The following is a 17250-nucleotide window of genomic DNA, read 5'->3' as shown; positions in this document are numbered from 1 at the left end:
GCCTATAACACAGCCACAGCCACGCAGGATCTGGGCCTCGTCTTCAACCTACACCATAGCTCCTAGCAACGCTGAATCCTTAACCCACTAAGCAAGGCCAGGGATCGAACCCTCAACCTCATGGTTACTAGTCAGATTTGTTTCTGCTGTGCCACAATGGGAACTCTTACCTGAAATATATATTAACCAGGTTTCACAGTCTAAAACCGAGAGGTCTACAAGCTAAGGATTCAGCCTACTAGTCCACAGCTGGTTGAATTTTAAAATTCTGTAACTCTAAAATTATAATTCCACTTCATTATTTTTATTGTAGTCTATAGTTTAAAAGCCCTTTGCAAAACACTGTCACATTTTATAATTGAGAAAAGTATCTAGAAATAATTTAGATCACATTAAGTTTTGAAAAACATACTCCCATGTGTCTCCCTGGACTATGAACAAACTTTTTTAAAAATCTACAAGAAAGGGAAGTAAACAGACTACTTTTGCAGGGGTATTGCTAAGAGGATGTGAATATGTGAAAAACATTCACAGTAGCAGCAGCATTAACTTAGCAGTAGCACCAGCATTAACTTAGCAGTAGCCCTGACAAGATAGGTTTCCCATTCTAGGTAGGACTATCCACAGTTGCTGGTATGGTACATGTAATGCCACCTCTTTCTCTACCATCCCATAAAGCACATAGGATGGAATCAAGAGTGACATCATTAGAGGGAAGACCTTGAATTCATCCCAATAATTTAAAAGCACATACCATTTATAATTTCAGTATTTCAACTTTTTTTTGCCTTTTTTGTTTGTTTGAAGGGCCACACCTGCAGCATATGGAAGTTCCCAGGCTAGGAGTCAAATCGAAGCTACAGGTGCTGGCCTACACCACAGCTATAACAACTCGAGATCCAAGCCTAAGTCTGTGACCTACACCACAGCCCATGGCAATGCTGGATCCAGTGAGCAAGGCCAGGGATCAAACCCACATCCTGATGGATGCTAGTCAGATTCCCCTCTGCTGAGCCACAGTGGGAAGTCCCTCAAATATTGTTAATGATTACTTGGGGACCCAGCTCACAACTGGCAGGCCCACTGCTGTCACCACCCAGTAGTTGAAGATAGTTGGTCTGGAGGATTGAGGGGCAGTCGGGCATAGTGGAAGAGGGCCACCAGGATGCAATTCCAGCTTTGGCCTTTTCTCTCTCTATGACTCTGGGCAACAACTCACTGAACCTCAGCCTCCTCACCTGTAAATTGATGATAGCAATATCTTCAGTTATTGTGAGGAGTAAAGATAATGTTTGTAAATCACCAACCACAGTTCATTTTCATAGCTTCTTTTTTTTTTTTTTTTTTTTTCATTTTCATAGCTTCATCATACAAAGGTGATTTCCTGGAGCCTCTTCCGACTCAATAGTGCTAGCACATTATCTTTCCAGGTCATTTAAAGAAAGTCATTTACTTCAAAATTAACTTTCTGCACCAGTAATACATACAAGTTTATTAAAGGGAAAAAAGGCATTAGCTTAAGAAATCCTTGTTTGTAAAGCAACTATACTTTTTTCCCCCCCTCACTGTACAGCATGGGGATCAAGTTATTCTTACATGTATACATTTTTTTCTCCCACCCTTTGTTCTGTTGCAACATGAGTATCTAGACATAGTTCTCAATGCTACTCAGCAGGATCTCCTTGTAAATCTATTCTAAATTGTATCTGATAACCCCAAGCTCCCGATCCCTCCCACTTCCTCTCTCTCCTGTTGAGCAGCCACAAGTCTTTTCTCCAAGTTCATGATTTTCTTTTCTGAGGAGATGTTCATTTGTGCTGGATATTAGATTCCAGTTATAAGTGATATCATATAGTATTTGTCTTTGTCTTTCTGGCTCATTTCACTCAGGATGAGATTCTCTAGTTCCATCCATGTTGCTGCAAATGGCATTATCTCATTCTTTTTTATGGCCGAGTAGTATTCCATTGTGTATATATACCACATCTTCCAAATCCAATCCTCTGTTGATGGACATTTGGGTTGTTTCCATGTCCTGGCTGTTGAGAATGGTGCTGCAATGAACATGCGGGTGCATGTGTCTCTTTTAAGGAGAGTTTTGTCCGGATAAATGCCCAAGAGTGGGATTGCAGGGTCATATGGAAGTTCTATGTATAGATTTCTAAGGTATCTCCAAACTGTTCTCCATAGTGGCTGTACCAGTTTACATTCCCACCAACAGTGCAGGAGGGTTCCCTTTTCTCCACACCCCCTCCAGCACTTATTATTTGTGGACTTATTAATGATGGCCATTCTGACTGGTGTGAGGTGGTATCTCATGGTAGTTTTGATTTGCATTTCTCTTATAAACAGTGATGCAACTATACTTTTTAAAATGTTTTGATTTTAATTTTTTAAAGTGTTAAAAAAATATTTATACTATAAAAAAAGAAATCCATGTTGAGATAGTTACAAAACTTAGAATAAAGTTAGTAAAAATCATGGATTCTTTCGAAATGGATTCTTGTGAAATGTGCAGGAATGAGGGGAAAGCAACTATTTCAATGTTCTTCTAGCCTCATGATGTAGAGCAGAGCATAAAATACTTCCTTTTTTTTTCTTTTTCCTTTCTTTTTTTTTCTTTTGGGGTCCACACTTGCAGTATATGTAAGTTCCCAGGCTAGGGGTCTAATCGGAGCTATAGCTGCCAGCCTAGGCCACAGCCATATAGCAACACTGGATCCAACAGCGCAGTTTGAGGCAATGCCAGATACTTAACCTACTGAGCGAGGCCAGGGATCAAACCTGCATCCTCAGAGACACTATGTTGGGTTCTTAACCTGCTGGGCCACAACAGGAACTCCAATACTTCCATTTTTATTCCTAGAATTCTCAGTCCTTACCTCCTCACTAGCTATCCTTAAAATTTTTTTTTTTAATAAAAGACAGCTATCCTTGAATTCTGTTTGAAAAGTAACATAGAAAACAGCCTCATGATGAAAATTTTTAGAATCTCTGGCTAAGAGGTTATTAGATGGTGCTATCTTAAAAAGCCAACACTTAAGCAAAAGAGAACATTACACAAGGTACAATAAAGACAAACTATAAATGGGGGGGGGGGAATACAAAGGATTAAACTTTACTGGAGTTCCCATCGTGGCGCAGTGCTTAACATCCAACTAGGAACCATGAAGTTGTGGGATCAATCCCTGGCCTTGCTCAGTGGGTTAAGGATCTGGCGTTGCCTTGAGCTGTAGTGTAGATTACAGACGCGGCTTGAATCCCGCATTGCTGTGGCTCTGGCATAGGCTGGTGGCTACAGCTCCAATTAGACCCCTAGCCTGGGAACCTCCATATGCCGAGGGAGCAGCCCAAGAAATGGCAAAAGGACAAAAAAAAAAAAAAAGGATTAAACTTTACAGAACAAAGGGAACTGTCCTGGCTGACTATGCCCAAAACTGATGTGGACACCTATAAAGAAAAAAAACTAAATGCAATTTCCTAGAATTTTCCTCTAAAGCCACCACTGAAGCTATCAGTGCTTTTTAGAACAGCCACTTTCTGAAATTTCAAAACATTACAAATCATTTATGAGCATTTATGTGCTAATTTATAAATAAATAAATAAGACATGTTGTTTGCTTAAAAAACAAAAAACCTTTGCTGGTACCTGCATGCTTGCCTGCATAAAACTGGTGTCTAGGAGTTCCCGTTGTGGCTCAGTGGTTAACGAATCCAACTAGGACCCTCGAGGTTGCAGTTCAATCCCTGGCCTTGCTCAGTGGGTTAAGAATCTGGCGTTGCCGTGAGCTGTGGTGTAGGTCGCAGATTCAGCTCAGATCCTGAGTTGTGTGGCTGTGGCGTAGGCCGGTGGCTATAGCTCCGATTAAACCCCTAGCCTGGGAACCTCCATATGCCACAGGAGCAGCCCTAGAAAAGGCAAAAAGACCAAAAAAAAAAAAATGGTGTCCAAAAAAAAGCTATTAATTTCATCATCTATTTGTCATAGCTTATTTTGAGAGGGAAGGAACAGGCTGATAAATATCACAGATATAAGAAATTTTAGGGGGTGAGCGATGGAATGGAAGGTGTTGAGATATATGGACTGACTGGCCAACAGGGACCTGCTATATAGCACAGAGAACTCTACCCAATATTCTGTGCTAATCTATGTGGGAAAAGAAGATGAAAGAGAATGGATATGCATATCTATTTAACTTTGTGTATGTATAACTTTTTTTTCTTTTGCTTTTTAGGGCCACATGCACAGCATGTGGAGGTTCCCAGGCTAGGGGTCGAGTCAGATCTACAGCTGCCAGCCTACACCACATCCACAGCAACACCAGATCTGAGCCGCGTCTGTGATCCACAACACAGCTCACGGCAACACCAGATCCTTAACCCACGAAGCGAGGCCAGGGATCGAACCTAAAACCTCATGGTTCCCAGTCGGATTCATTTCCGCTGTGCCACGATGGGAACTCCTATATGTATAACTTTTTTTGGATGTGTGTATAACTTTGTTGTAGAGCAGAAATTACCACAACCTTGTAAATCAATTATACTCCAATAAAACTTAAAAAAAAAATAGTAGCTTTCAGAAGTTACTGCTGTGGCTCAGTGGTCACAAGCCCTATTAGTATCCTTGAGGATGCAGGTTCAATCCCTGGCCTTGATCAGGAGGGTTAAGGATCTGGTGTTGCCGTGAGCTGTGGAGTAGGTCACAGATGTGGCTCGGATCCAGAGTTGCTGTGGCTGTAGGTTGGAAGATGCAGCTCCAATTAGACCCCTAGCCTGGGAATTACCAAATGCCCCAAGTGCAATCCTAAAAAGCAAAAAATAAAAAAATAAAAATAAAAAATTGAGTAGCTTTCCATGAAGCTACCATTGTACCTTTTTAAAAAATAACCATTCATCCATTCTCTTATTTTTTGATCAATTTCAAGCTTCCCATTTAAAAAAACAAACAGAAGTTCCCATAGTGGCTCAGCAGTAACGAACCCAACCAGTATGCATAAGAATTCATGTTCCATCCCTGGCCTTGCTCAGTGGGTTAAGGATCTGCCATTGCCACGAGCTGTGGTGTAGGTCGAAGATGTGGCTCAGATCTCAAGTTGCTGTGGCTGTGGCGTACCTGGCAGCTACCCCTAGCCTGGGAACTTCCATATGCCACAGGTGTGGCCCTAAAAAAGAAAGAAAAGAAAAAACTAGTCCATTTAGAGGTTTAAAAACCCACACCTAATCATATATACTTACTTCATTGCTGGTAACACAAAGAAAAGTTCTATATTTATCCATCTCAAACTATCTCATTCATTTATCCAATCTGAGTCCCTATAATGGGCCAGGCACTATTTTACCGCTGACTAAACAAGAGGGATAAGGTCCTGCCCTCTAGGAACTGACACTCTAATGGGGAAGACTGACATTAAAAAGTAAAAGAAAGCAAATGTATCCACAACATATTGTCAGACATCAGTAAGTGCTGTGGTAATAAGTGTAAGGAAAATAAAGCTGGGTAACTGCAAGGGTGGGGTAGGGAGAGTGGGAAGGACGCCATTTCACACAGAATGGTCTGGGAAGGCTGATCTGAGGAAGCAACGCTTGTGCAAAGATCTGAAGGAGGAGGAGCCAGTCTTGCAAAGATGTAAGCCTGCACTGTCCAACATGTGGCTGGTCCCTACTGAGATGTGCTGTAAGTATAAAATATACACTGAATTTTGAAGATTTAGTATGAAAAAAAAGAATGTGAAATAATTTTATATTGATTATAGGAATAATATCCTGGATATATAAATAAAATACATCATCAAAATTAATATCACCTTGCTCTTTTTTTTTGCCTTTTTTAATGTGGTCACTAGAAAATTTATAATTACAAATATAGCTCACACTATATGTATAATGGACCATGCTGGTCTAGGGTAAGAGGACTCCAGGGAGAGAACAGAAGAACAGGCCATGAGACAAGAAGCTTGCTATCTTGAAGAACCTGCAAGAAAAACAATGTAGCAGGAAAGAGTGATCCAATCAGAAAAGGTTGGAAAGGCAGGCAGAAAGCAGATCACGAAGGGCTTTACCAACCAGGGTGAACAGACTGAATATTTGGTTCCCTCCTCAAATCCCTATGTTGAAATTTAATCCCCAACGTGATTGCATTTGGAGGTGGGGCCTTTGGGGTGTGCTTAGGTCATGAGGGTGGAGCCCTCATGAATGGGATTCACACATACCCTTATATAAGAGAAATCTTGACAGTCAGGAAGCGGGCTTCCTGAAGGAGGACGCAGGCCCTCACCAGACACCAGATCTGCTGGCACTTTCATCTTGGACTTCCCAATCTCTAAAACTGTGAGAAGTAAATTTCTGTGGTTAGTAAGCCAACCAGTTTATGGTATTCTGTGATAGTAGCCTGAACAAACTAAGATACAGGGTTAAGAATTTGAATCTTAGAATTGCCTTGTTGGCACAGGGGAAACGAATCTGACTAGTATCCGTCAGGATGCTGGTTCAATTCCTGGCCTCGCTCAGTGGGTTAAGGATCCAGCATTGCCATGAGCTTTGGTGTAAGTCATTGACTCGGCTCGGATCTGGCATTGCTGTGGCCATGGCATAGGCCGGCATCTACAGCTCTGATTCTTCCCCTAGCTTGGGAACTTCCATGAGACAAAAAACCAACAACAACAACAACAAAAAACAAAAAAACCTGATTACTTAGTATTTCACCCAAAAATAATTTCAGGCCCATAGAAGAAAAGGATGGTAAGTTCAGAAATCAGTCATCTCATTTAAACCCTTCAAGACAGATAAGAACACTTGAGGCCCACAGCTGTCCTAAGTAAATGGCCCAGGCAGGAGCTCAGCTTCTGGCTGTACATCCAGCTTTCACAACTATACTGACTGCCCCACCAGTCATGGTTCCACAAGCCATGGTTCCACAACCAACATTGCTTTTAAAAACTATAAACACATAGGAGTTACTGCCATGGCTCAGCAGTTAGCAAACCCGACTAGCATCCGTGAGGACTTGGGTTCGATCCCTGGCCTCAATCAGTGGGTTACGGATCCAGCACTGGTGTGAGCTGTGGTGTAGGTCACAGACACAGCTCAGATCCCAAGTTGCTATGGCTCTGGTACAGGCTGGCAGCTACAGCTCCAAATGTACTCCTGGCCTGGGAACCTCCATATGCCACGGGTGCAGCCCTAAAATGACCAAAAACAAAAAAACAAAAAACCCTATAAACTTATCTAAGGACAAGTAATTTATGCAAAGAAAAGATAGATGATAAAACCCAGTAAGAACAAAAAGGTTTAAAATTTTTGGAGTTCCCGTGTGTGTGGCTCAGCAGATTAAGAACCCAGCATAGCGTCTGTGAGACTGCAGGTTTGATCCCTGGCCTTGCTCAGTGGGTTAAGGATCCAGGTTAAGGATGCAAGCTGCAGCGTAGGTTGCTGATGTTGCTTGGATCTGGTGTTGCCATGCTGTGGCTGTGTGTAGGCCAGCAGCTGCAGCCCCAACTCCTAACCTAGGAACTTTCACATGCCGCAAGTGTGGCTGTAAAAAGACAAAAATTAAAATAAAAAAAAATTTTTAAAGTGTTATTTTTATTTGTGTGGTAAGTACCTTATACTGATATACTAATATCTTTTTTTCTTTTTTCTTTTTTTTTTTTTTTTTGGCATTTCTTGGGCTGCTCCTGCAGCATATGGAGGTTCCCAGGCTAGGGGTCTAATTGGAGCTATAGCCACCGGCCTACTCCAGAGCCACAGCACCTCGGGATCCAAGCTGCGTCTGCAACCTACACCACAGCTCACAGCAACACCGGATCCTTAACCCACTGAGCAAGGCCAGGGATCAAACCCACAACCTCATGATTCCTAGTCAGATTCGTTAACCACTCCACCATGACAGGAACTCCATATACTCTTCTGTTTTTTTGATAAATGAATGAAAGAATGCAGGCAGTGCTGCCTTATAAGAGACCAGCCAGGTCAGGACATAAAGGTCATAAAGACCAGTCTTTTCCCTCTAAATATCTTTCCTCTACAGAGGAGCTAAAAGATAATCTCATTGATTATAAGGTTATCCATGTAGGGTCCCTATACTGGTAAATTTTATAATCTGTGTGATATAGTATATGTTCTTAAAGGAGGCAGCAAATGTAGTAGTTATAAGCATGTACGGAGCGTGTCAGATAAACTTTTAATCCAGGTTTCTTACTTCTTATATGAACATAGGTAAAGTGCTTAAACTCTCTAGCCTCAGTTTCCTCATTTGTAAAATACAGAAAATAGTGCTACCTCCTAAAATTGCAGTCAGGAGTAAATGAGGTAATTATTTATGAAGCACTTAGCATAGCGCTTAGTTACCATGTGGAAAGTCCTGAATAAATGTTATTTTATTACGGCTATTTTATTGTAGTCTTTCAAAACAGTGACTGTCACCTATATACACCTCAACCTGGCACACAATAAGCATTTAACATTGAATAATTCATCCAAAATGCAATGGCTGTATGGCTTTAACAAAAACAAAATTTAGGTCATTATCAACCAAAAATGTTAAGAATCTGATATATGGCACTTGTTTCCTAAAGTACTTTTTTTAAAAAATTGGAAGTATAGTTGATTAAAGCACCTTATGTAGGAACTACATCTACCCTCTAATAAAGTGAAGAAGAAAATGTTGTCTTCTGTATGGAGTTCCATAGAATTTATGACTAACAATGCACTGTATTCTAGACATTCCCTTTTATTGCTCCAACACTGTCTGTTACCAGAAGTGGCAATACAAACAAAAAGATATACTCAGGAATTTCAGAACAATCTGTCAACCCCTCAGCAGTGGATAGTACATACTTTTCCTCCTCCAGCCCATTTTTTCTCTTCTCATTCCCATTCTTTTCCTTTCTTTAACTATTTTCTCCACCTCCAAAGACACTTAGGTCCTCCCTCCCCCCCTTCCCCTAACCATCTGGTCTTCTCTGGTCTTCTGAGCTCCCTATGCTGGTTCACCCTGCATTACCCAATGCAGCAGACACCTGAGCCCTAGAGCTGCCATAGAGAGGTTCAGCTCCCTTCACTGCTGGCGGAATTTTTCTATAAAATCCCCGCGAATTTTTAAAACCAAGTTATCACTCTATCACAGCAACTAGACCTTGAATCTTCTTTGGCCCCACTGGAATGGAATTTGATCCTTCCCCAGCCCCCCAGTTACCAGGCTAGACCTTCCAAACTCCCCAGCATAATCTATGGTGGGTCAGGGATGTCGATAAACCTAACAACTGTGATCCTACCCCACCACGCCTGTACACCTGGCCAAGGTTTTGGGGGTTTTGCTGCTGTTGTTTCGTTTCTGTTTTTGTTTTGGCCACACACGTAGCATATGGAAGTTCCCAGGCCAGGGATAGAATCCCAGCCACAGCTGTGGCAATGCCAGATCCTGGTTTTTAGCAGTCTTGACTGTGACTTTCAGTCTGGATTAAGGGCAATCCAGAAAGACTTGCCAAATTTGAGTCAAGCTCACCTTTTTTATTTTTCAGAGCTTAAAATGAAATAACTATGGAGCTTCCTATACTAGAACAACCGGGCTTCACTCTGGTGTCTGCACTGGTCAAATCTCTGAGACCTACCCTTAATCTCTCATCCTTGGTTTCTTCACTGTAAATGATGTCTAAGATCCCTTCCAGCACTACTGTAATGATACTGTCAGTCTCAATTAAATTTTATATTTGAATTTAGACTATGGTCTCCACTGCCTCTAAGCATTTCTGGAAGCCATGCCCAAGACACCAAAGCTAAAAATAAATAGCTAGAGGCACCAAGGAAGATCTCTGTGGCAAGGATCTCACCCATCTGACTTCCTCATCTACCAGTAGGAGTGAATCCAAGCTACCATGGAAACGCTTTAAGAATATTCTGGTCACCACATGACTTGTAGACTCATTTGTAAATCTTATATTCGTTCACTTATTAAAAACTATGTACTATGTATAATGTACTATGAAAGAGAAAGGCAAAGACCCTTCCCTCTTGAGGGCTTGCATATTTATGTTACTTAAGTAAAGATCTAATTACATCCTTCAGTTTTCCACTGCCTGAAATATTTGTTGCTGTAAATCAAGCCACATAAATTGCTACATCTAGGTCTTAAAGGAAATGCGAGCCCATAAAAGAAAATTTCAAAATGACACCTGCCTCCCTTCACATCAACTAATTCCAAATACCTCTATTTATACCTCCTTTTCTTCTTTATGCCATAAAGAATCAGTTTGAAACCTTCTGTATCTTTAAAATTAAAGGAAATTTAAACACTTCTGCTTTAACATTTATGGGATGCTTTCTTTTAATGGATAAAGTACATCTTGAAAATACAGTGAATAGGAAAAGCACAACTAAGATTCGGTAGAGAAAGGACAAGAGGTAATACTGGTATATCAGTATATACAGAAAATTTCGAGGTCTTCTATTTTTTTTTTTTTAAATGTGGAAGGTCCCGGGCCGGGGATCAAACCCGTGCCACAGCTGCAACCCAAGCCACAGCAGTGACAACACCAGATCATTAATACTCTGTGCCACCATAGAATTCCTAGAACCTCTATTTTAAATATTTTTAATTTATATATATTTAAATTACTTTCAGCTGTTAAAGACCTACTTGAGTTCCCATTGTGGCGCAGTGGAAACAAATCTGACTAGTCACCATGAGGACTCAGGTTCAATCCCTGGCCTTGCTCAGTGGGTTAAGGATCTGGTGAGTGAGCTGGGATCCTTCATTGCTATGGCTGTGGCACAGACCAGTGGCTAAGCTCCAATTCGATCCCCTAGTTTGGGAACCTCCATATGTCATAGGGTGGCACTTAAAAAAAAAAAAAAGACATACTTGACATGAAAGACGTCTTTTCATTGTTGGTAAAGCAGAGTTTTACTGGAAGAGTGTCTAAGAAACAATCTATGACTTTATCATAAGGTTTCAGTCTATTTAATTCATCATATGGTTTGCCTCCCTAATTTGAAAACAATGTCCCACCACCTGCAGAGTGTGAATTCTAGGAATATGTATATGTTAAGAAAAAGTCTATAAAGCAATTGGTAGAATTCATGTTTAATAAAAGCCAATTAAGATCTTCTACAGGCAGGATGATAATCTGCTAAAAACAGTGCGATAAAAATAGATGGGTTCCAGAAAAGTAAAACAGAAACTTAACTACCATTAACTTTGAAATTAATGCAGCAAAACAGAAACAACCTTCTGACTAATTTGCCTAACTCACTGGCCTTGTTTCCTGATCCCTAAATGTAGCTCTGTGGAAACAGTCAAGAAGATTGTTAGTAGGGAACATGATACTGCATTCTCTTGTCTTCCTGTCTTCTCACTGGCCACACTTAATCTCCATGGTGGTTTCCTCCTCATCCTCCCCACCTCTGAATGCTGGAGTGTCTCCAAGACTCAGTCCTTTAGCCTCTTTTCTTTGCTATCTACACTCACTCCCTGGGTGATGTCTCCCAATATCACGACTTTCGATTTATATGTAAAAATAAATTTAGACCCCTGAGAGATGTCTTGCCAACTTGCTATCTCCATCTGAATGTCCAATGGGCATCTCAAACTTAACATGTCCAAAGTGGAACTAATCTTCTCCAGTCTTCTCCATCAGTCTTCCAATTTCAACCTTTTTTTTTTTTTTTTGGCTTTTTAGGGCCACACCCGCAACAGATGGAAGTTCCCAGGCTAGGGGCTGAATTGGAGCTACAGCTGCCGGCCTATGCCATCCTTAACCCACTGAGCAAGGCCAAGGATTGAACCTGCATCCTCATGGATCCTAGTCAGGTTTGTTAACCGCTGAGCCACAAAGGGAACTCCAGTCTTCCCATTTCAATAGAGAAGCTTATAATTGTTTAGGCATAAAATCTTTGAGTCATCTTTGCTTACTTTCTTTGAATATGGATACCCTTACTCAATTCATCAGCAAGTCCTGCTGGCTTTCCCTTCAAAATACATCCAGCTTCTAAACACTTCACTACCATTGCCTTGGTCCAAGCCACCAACATCTCTCACCTCAATTAGTGAAAAAGAGACTCCTAACTGGTCAGTCTCTATCCTTGCCCCTGATGTAGTCTCATCAACATGACACCCATGGCCAATTTTTCAGATCTCATTATGCTGCTCAGAACCTTCCAGTAGTTTCCCATCTCAAAGCAAAAGACTAACAGTTGTCCATGAGGCCTATAGAATCTCCCCTACCCTTTCTTAATGATCATATCTACTATTCTCCCCCACATTCAGCTCCAACCACACTGGTCTCCTTGCTGTTAACCTACAAAACTAGGCACTCTTCTACCTCAAGTCTTTGCTGTTTCCTCTGCGGGCAATGCTGTTCCCTGAGACAATCCACATGCATTGCTACATCACCTCCTTTAGGGTTCAGTTCAAATACCATCACATTATCAGTGTGGCCTTCTATAGCAATTTTATTAAAAAACATAACCCCACCATTCTGCCAGCACTGCCCTATCCTCATTTCTCTGCTTTATTTTTCCTCATAGCACTTATTAACCTCTGACAAACTATGAGTTTTTTTTTATTTGTTTACACTAGAAATGTAAGCTCGGAGTTCCCAACGTGGCTCAGTGGTTAACAAATCCGACTAGGAACCATGAGGTTTCGGGTTTGATCCCTGGCCTCACTCAGTGGGATAAGGATCTGGCATTGCCATCAGCTGTAGTGTAGGTTGCAGACGCGGCTCGGATCCCGAGTTGCTGCAGCTTTGGTGTGGGCGGCTACAGATCAGATTAGACCCCTAGCCTGGGAACCTCCATATGCCACAGGTGTGGCCCTAAAAAGACAAAAGACAAAAAAAAAAAAAGAAAGAAAGAAATATAAGCTCTATGATGGTAGGGATTCTCGACTGTTTTATTTACACCTCTACCCTGATCTGCACCTAAAGGCTTTCAGAATTATTTGTTGAATGAAATAATGAAATAGTTATCATACAAAATTGATTTTACAAGTTCCTGCTCCTTGGCTGTGTTGGATGAATGTTCTTTAGAAAGCACTACATGGAGTTTCTGTCGTGGCTCAGCAGAGACAAATCAGACTAGCATCCATGAGGATGTAGGTTCGACCCCTGGCCTCCCTCAGCGGGTTAAGGATCTGGCATTGCCCTGAGCTGTGGTGTAGGTGGCAGACACGGCTCAGATCTCACATTGCCGTGGCTGTGGCTTGGGCCAGCGGCTGCAGCTCTGATTAGACCCCTAGCCTGGAAACCTCCATATGCCACAGGTGCAGCCCTAAAAAGACAAAAACAAAATTGATTGTTATCTCAAAACACCAAGTTTTTTTTGTGTGTTTTTTTTGTATTCTTTGTGTTGGTTTGTTTGTTTTTGTTTTTTTAGGCCACACGCAGGGCATATGGAGGTTCCCAGGATAGGGGTCAAATCGAACCTGTGTCCTCATGGATGCTAGTTGGGTTTGTTAACCACTGAGCCACGACAGGAACTCCAAAACACCAAGTATTATGAGAAGCAGAAAGCCCAAACAATCACCCACACATACTACTGCATAATAAGCCAGTCTGTATCTAAAAAATTGCATTAACATTTTTTTTTACTGTTCAATTTTGTTAAAGCCATTTGCAGGATGTCTAAAGAGTCCCAGGCCACACCTACAAGTGTCATTTTAGTTTTACTAGGCATATAGACTTGAAATAAAGAAGGAAAAAAACACAGGCTTTTTCTAGTCATCAGTCACCACTGACAGAAGGTCTCCAAGTGACCCTGTGCCACAAGTACTTGGGGAAATGTTAGGGAAAAGGGGGATTCTACAAAAATAAAATAGTCCCTTCATCAATCCCAAAAGAGGAATCCCTCCAACGCCTCTGCAAACCTTTTTTTTTTTTTTTTACTTCATAGCACTTAACAAAGCCATTCTTAATATGTACATGAAATCTTAACTGAAAAAATGACATGATTATATAGTTACACATACAGGAAAACCTGGTACTCATTCCTCCTCTCCAAAAAAAAAAAAGAATTTTAAGTAAAACTAGACATAGTTTTGGTTGAAAATGTTTTGCTGTGAAACTGACTTAACATATTCACTTAGCTAAGGGGTGGATTGATGGGTATTGCACCTTAAGGCTGAACAGTTTTGTTTACTTAATACACTCTTTCCAGTACCCCCTCCAAAAAGAAAAGAAAAAAATAATAAGACACATTGGTGCACTCAAGAAGGAATGCTATGTCCAAAAGAAGCTGTTCTGAAAAGCTATGACCTAAGTGTTTAAACACTGACACAGATAAAGTTCAGGCGGTAGATGTCACTTGTCTCACCCGTTTAAAAAAAAAAAAAAAATCCAGATTCAGATCCCAAGAAGACAAGCAGAAAGAAACAGGCGTGAAAAATAAAATCAGTCCTTTCTCCCGCCTCCTCCCAACACTGCGCACTCACCCCCGCCCCCCTCTACCACCATCCTTTAACCGCCTCTTTTCCCATCTCCGATCCCCAGCTCAGCCCTGCACTGCGCCATCAAAAGAGTCGAGAGGACCGACCTATGCCCCTCCAGGAAAGCCCAGGCAGCAACACACGGTGCACCCAACTGAGGGGAATTATATTCAACTACTTAAACTCGGAACAGTGTAAGCAGTGTCAACAAGGCATCATGCCGGGTCCCAAGCGTCCAAAGATCGTCGACAGCTCCTGCGACACTGCCAAATCGACAGGATTCCAAAAGGTGACTCGACCGTCATCGCAGAACCCGAGGCGGCGCAGACCGGGAACAGTCAAGGATGAAATCCAACTAGCCTCCAGCCTGGCGCTCGCCCCGCGGGTCACTGCCGCCTGGGAGGACGCGGCCCCGCGGTCTCCCACGCCCCCTCTCCGAGGGGGCCCGGGCGCCGCGTCACGTGCCGGGGCTGAAACTTCGCAGCCGGGGCGGCGGGCGGCGCGGGGGGTGAGCCACCGGAGCGCAGCGAAGCCGGGAGTTCACGCGCCGGGTGATTCACCCGCTGCCTCCGCGGGCAGCTGCGGGCGAGGGGGCCGGAGTGCTCGGCCCAGGCCATGCCCTCGGGGCCGCCCCCTCCCCTGCCCCCGCGACTGTTATTAATAACCCCGCGCCTGCCAGGCGAAACCCTGGGCGGACGCCCGAGGGCTCAGCAGCGCACCCTGCACGCGGAATAAATAACAATGTCATTAAATCGCGGCCCCAGAGCCCGGCCGGCCGCAGAGCAAGCGCCGCCGGGAGCTGACTTTGTCTGAAGCCCGTACCCCGCCTCCCGCGCGTCCTCGCAGCGTCCCCCGCGTCCCTGAGGAGTACCCGGCGCCGCCGCAGCCCGGCCTTACCCGCCAGCTCGTCAGGCTCCAGCCCGCTGTCCGCGTCGATCCCGCACAGCACGAAGTAGTGCGCAAAGCGGCAGGCGGCCGGGGAGGAGCCCGAGCCCGGACCGGGCGCCGCGCCGCTGCCGCTCATCCCGGCGGCGCTGCTCCAGCCGCCGCCGCCGCCGCCGCCGCAGCTCGGGAGGGCTCGCTGCTGAGGCTGCCGCTCCGGCTTCGGTCTCCGCGCGCCCGTCCTAGGGCGACCCGGGCGCGCCCATGGCGGCGCAGCCACTGCTCGTCACCGCAGCCTCGCTCCTCGCTCGGCGCCGGGGAAGCGGCCGCGAGCTCGCGCCCAATCCTTCGGGATCCCAGCGACGGGTGGGGGAGGGGCGCACAGGGGGAGTGTCGCCGGGAGAGGCCTGCGCCGCCGCAGCTGCTCTCGTAAGCTGGGAGCCGCGGCGTCTGGCGCCCGCGGGTCAGCTGAGCCGCACACGGGCTGTGGGAGCGCAGGGAGCGCTGGGGTGCGGAGGACCGGTGCGTGGGGCGGGGGCGCGGCGGGGAGGGCGCGCGCGCGAAAGGGGCGGGAGCGCGCGTTTAGGTCCTGTGTGCGCGCGCTCCCAGCGGGCTCGGAATTGAGCGCCGCGCGCGGGCGGGATTCGTGCCAGCCTGCCCAGGCTGCGGAGCTGGGGCGACCCCACACACGCGCCTCTCGGCCTCTGCCAGCCAACGAGAGGCTTAGCCTCAGAGCGGGATGCTACCTTAGCCCTCTAAATGGGATGCTACCTATCCTAATTAAAAAGAAAGAAATGCAGCTTTGGGAAAGGCTAACGGCCGCTCTGAAATCTTTTCCACAAAGGTCTGGACCATCAACATATTTTAAACTGTGACAAGTACAGATGGCTATCTCATTTTAAGATCCTAGTCCTTGGACTTCCCTTGTGGTGGAGCAGGTTAAGGATCCGATATTGTCACTAGTGCAGCTTGGGTTCTGCTGTGGTTCCAACCCTGATCTGGAAATTTACTCATGCCTTGAGAGGCGGCCAAAAAAAAAAAAAAGAAAAAGAAAAGAAAGAAAAAAAAAAATCCTAGTCCTTTAATCCTTCCCCCAGCTCTCAGCCCCATTCACAAGACATCTTTCCTCAATGAATTGGTGCCAACTCAGTGGGGCGGGGGCGGGGGGTAAACAACACAACTCAACATCTACAAAGATTTGAGACTTCTGAAAGGACTGCAATTGACAACTTCCCTTCCCTGACCCACTCCGTAATTTATCCAGACATTTTCCAGGTGAGTGTAAAGTTGCCAAGGCGCTCCAGTTCCCCAGCAGTGTTCTCGTTTGATTTTATCAGCTCTCCCTGCAGGTACAATCGGAGGCTGATAAAGCAACAGGAATTAGACCCTGAACTCTGCTCTTCACAAAGCTATTGCTTGCTTGCTTTTTTAAAAAAATTTAGGGTAAGTACCCAGGCTGTGGGTCTAATCAGAGCTTCAGCTGCTGGCTTCCGCCACAGCAATGCCCGTTCCGAGCCCCATACCTTCACGGCAATGCAGGATCCTTAACCCACTGATAGAGGCCAGGGATGTAACCTAGGTCCAATACTAGTTGGGTTCATAACCCGCTGAGTCACAACAGAAACCCTGGCTATGGCTTTCTTACCCTGCTCTTTCCTCTGACTTTCTCTTCCTCAGAAAGGGCTTGCCAACTAGTTATTACTCCTTTGAAAGGTGAAAAATTGAATCCATCCCATCTCCACATTGTCATCCCTTCCACAATTCTCCCTACTCTTTGAGGATTTGGATGGGGGGTTGCGTGGTCTGAATCGTGACTACCACTGGTAGACACATAAAAAAACCCTCCAGGGTGGTGGACTAAGACAATGAACCTCAATTATTTGATTGAATAATGTTCTTCCTGGAAGATATGTATGCATACACACCATCATTTACTGTAGTCTGTACCC

The 17250-nt window shown here is 44.3% G+C and overlaps 2 protein-coding genes across 7 annotated transcripts in view; one reads left to right on the top strand and one right to left on the bottom strand.

The window, feature by feature from the left end:
• Positions 1–15451, bottom strand: part of DENND5B (DENN domain containing 5B) — a 221323-nt gene extending 205872 nt beyond the window's left edge. For all 6 annotated transcript variants that reach the window (XM_047787272.1, XM_047787273.1, XM_047787275.1 and 3 more), the window contains exon 1: positions 15317–15451. In XM_047787272.1, coding sequence (XP_047643228.1) covers positions 15317–15443 — 127 coding nt within the window. In that variant the 5' untranslated portion in view covers positions 15444–15451. The remainder of the gene's footprint in view (positions 1–15316) is intronic.
• Positions 14398–15323, top strand: LOC125131117 (translation initiation factor IF-2-like). Its single transcript, XM_047787278.1, has one exon. It carries the CDS (start codon positions 14529–14531, stop codon positions 15078–15080), a length of 552 nt encoding a protein of 183 aa, XP_047643234.1. The 5' UTR covers positions 14398–14528; the 3' UTR covers positions 15081–15323.
• Positions 15452–17250: the final 1799 nt, after the last annotated feature.

Source organism: Phacochoerus africanus, chromosome 7 (genome assembly GCF_016906955.1).
Source record: "Phacochoerus africanus isolate WHEZ1 chromosome 7, ROS_Pafr_v1, whole genome shotgun sequence".
In the NCBI taxonomy this organism is placed as follows: domain Eukaryota; kingdom Metazoa; phylum Chordata; class Mammalia; order Artiodactyla; family Suidae; genus Phacochoerus; species Phacochoerus africanus.
The sequence above is the reverse complement of the archived record's forward strand: the minus strand, read 5'-3'. Positions and strand labels throughout refer to the sequence as shown.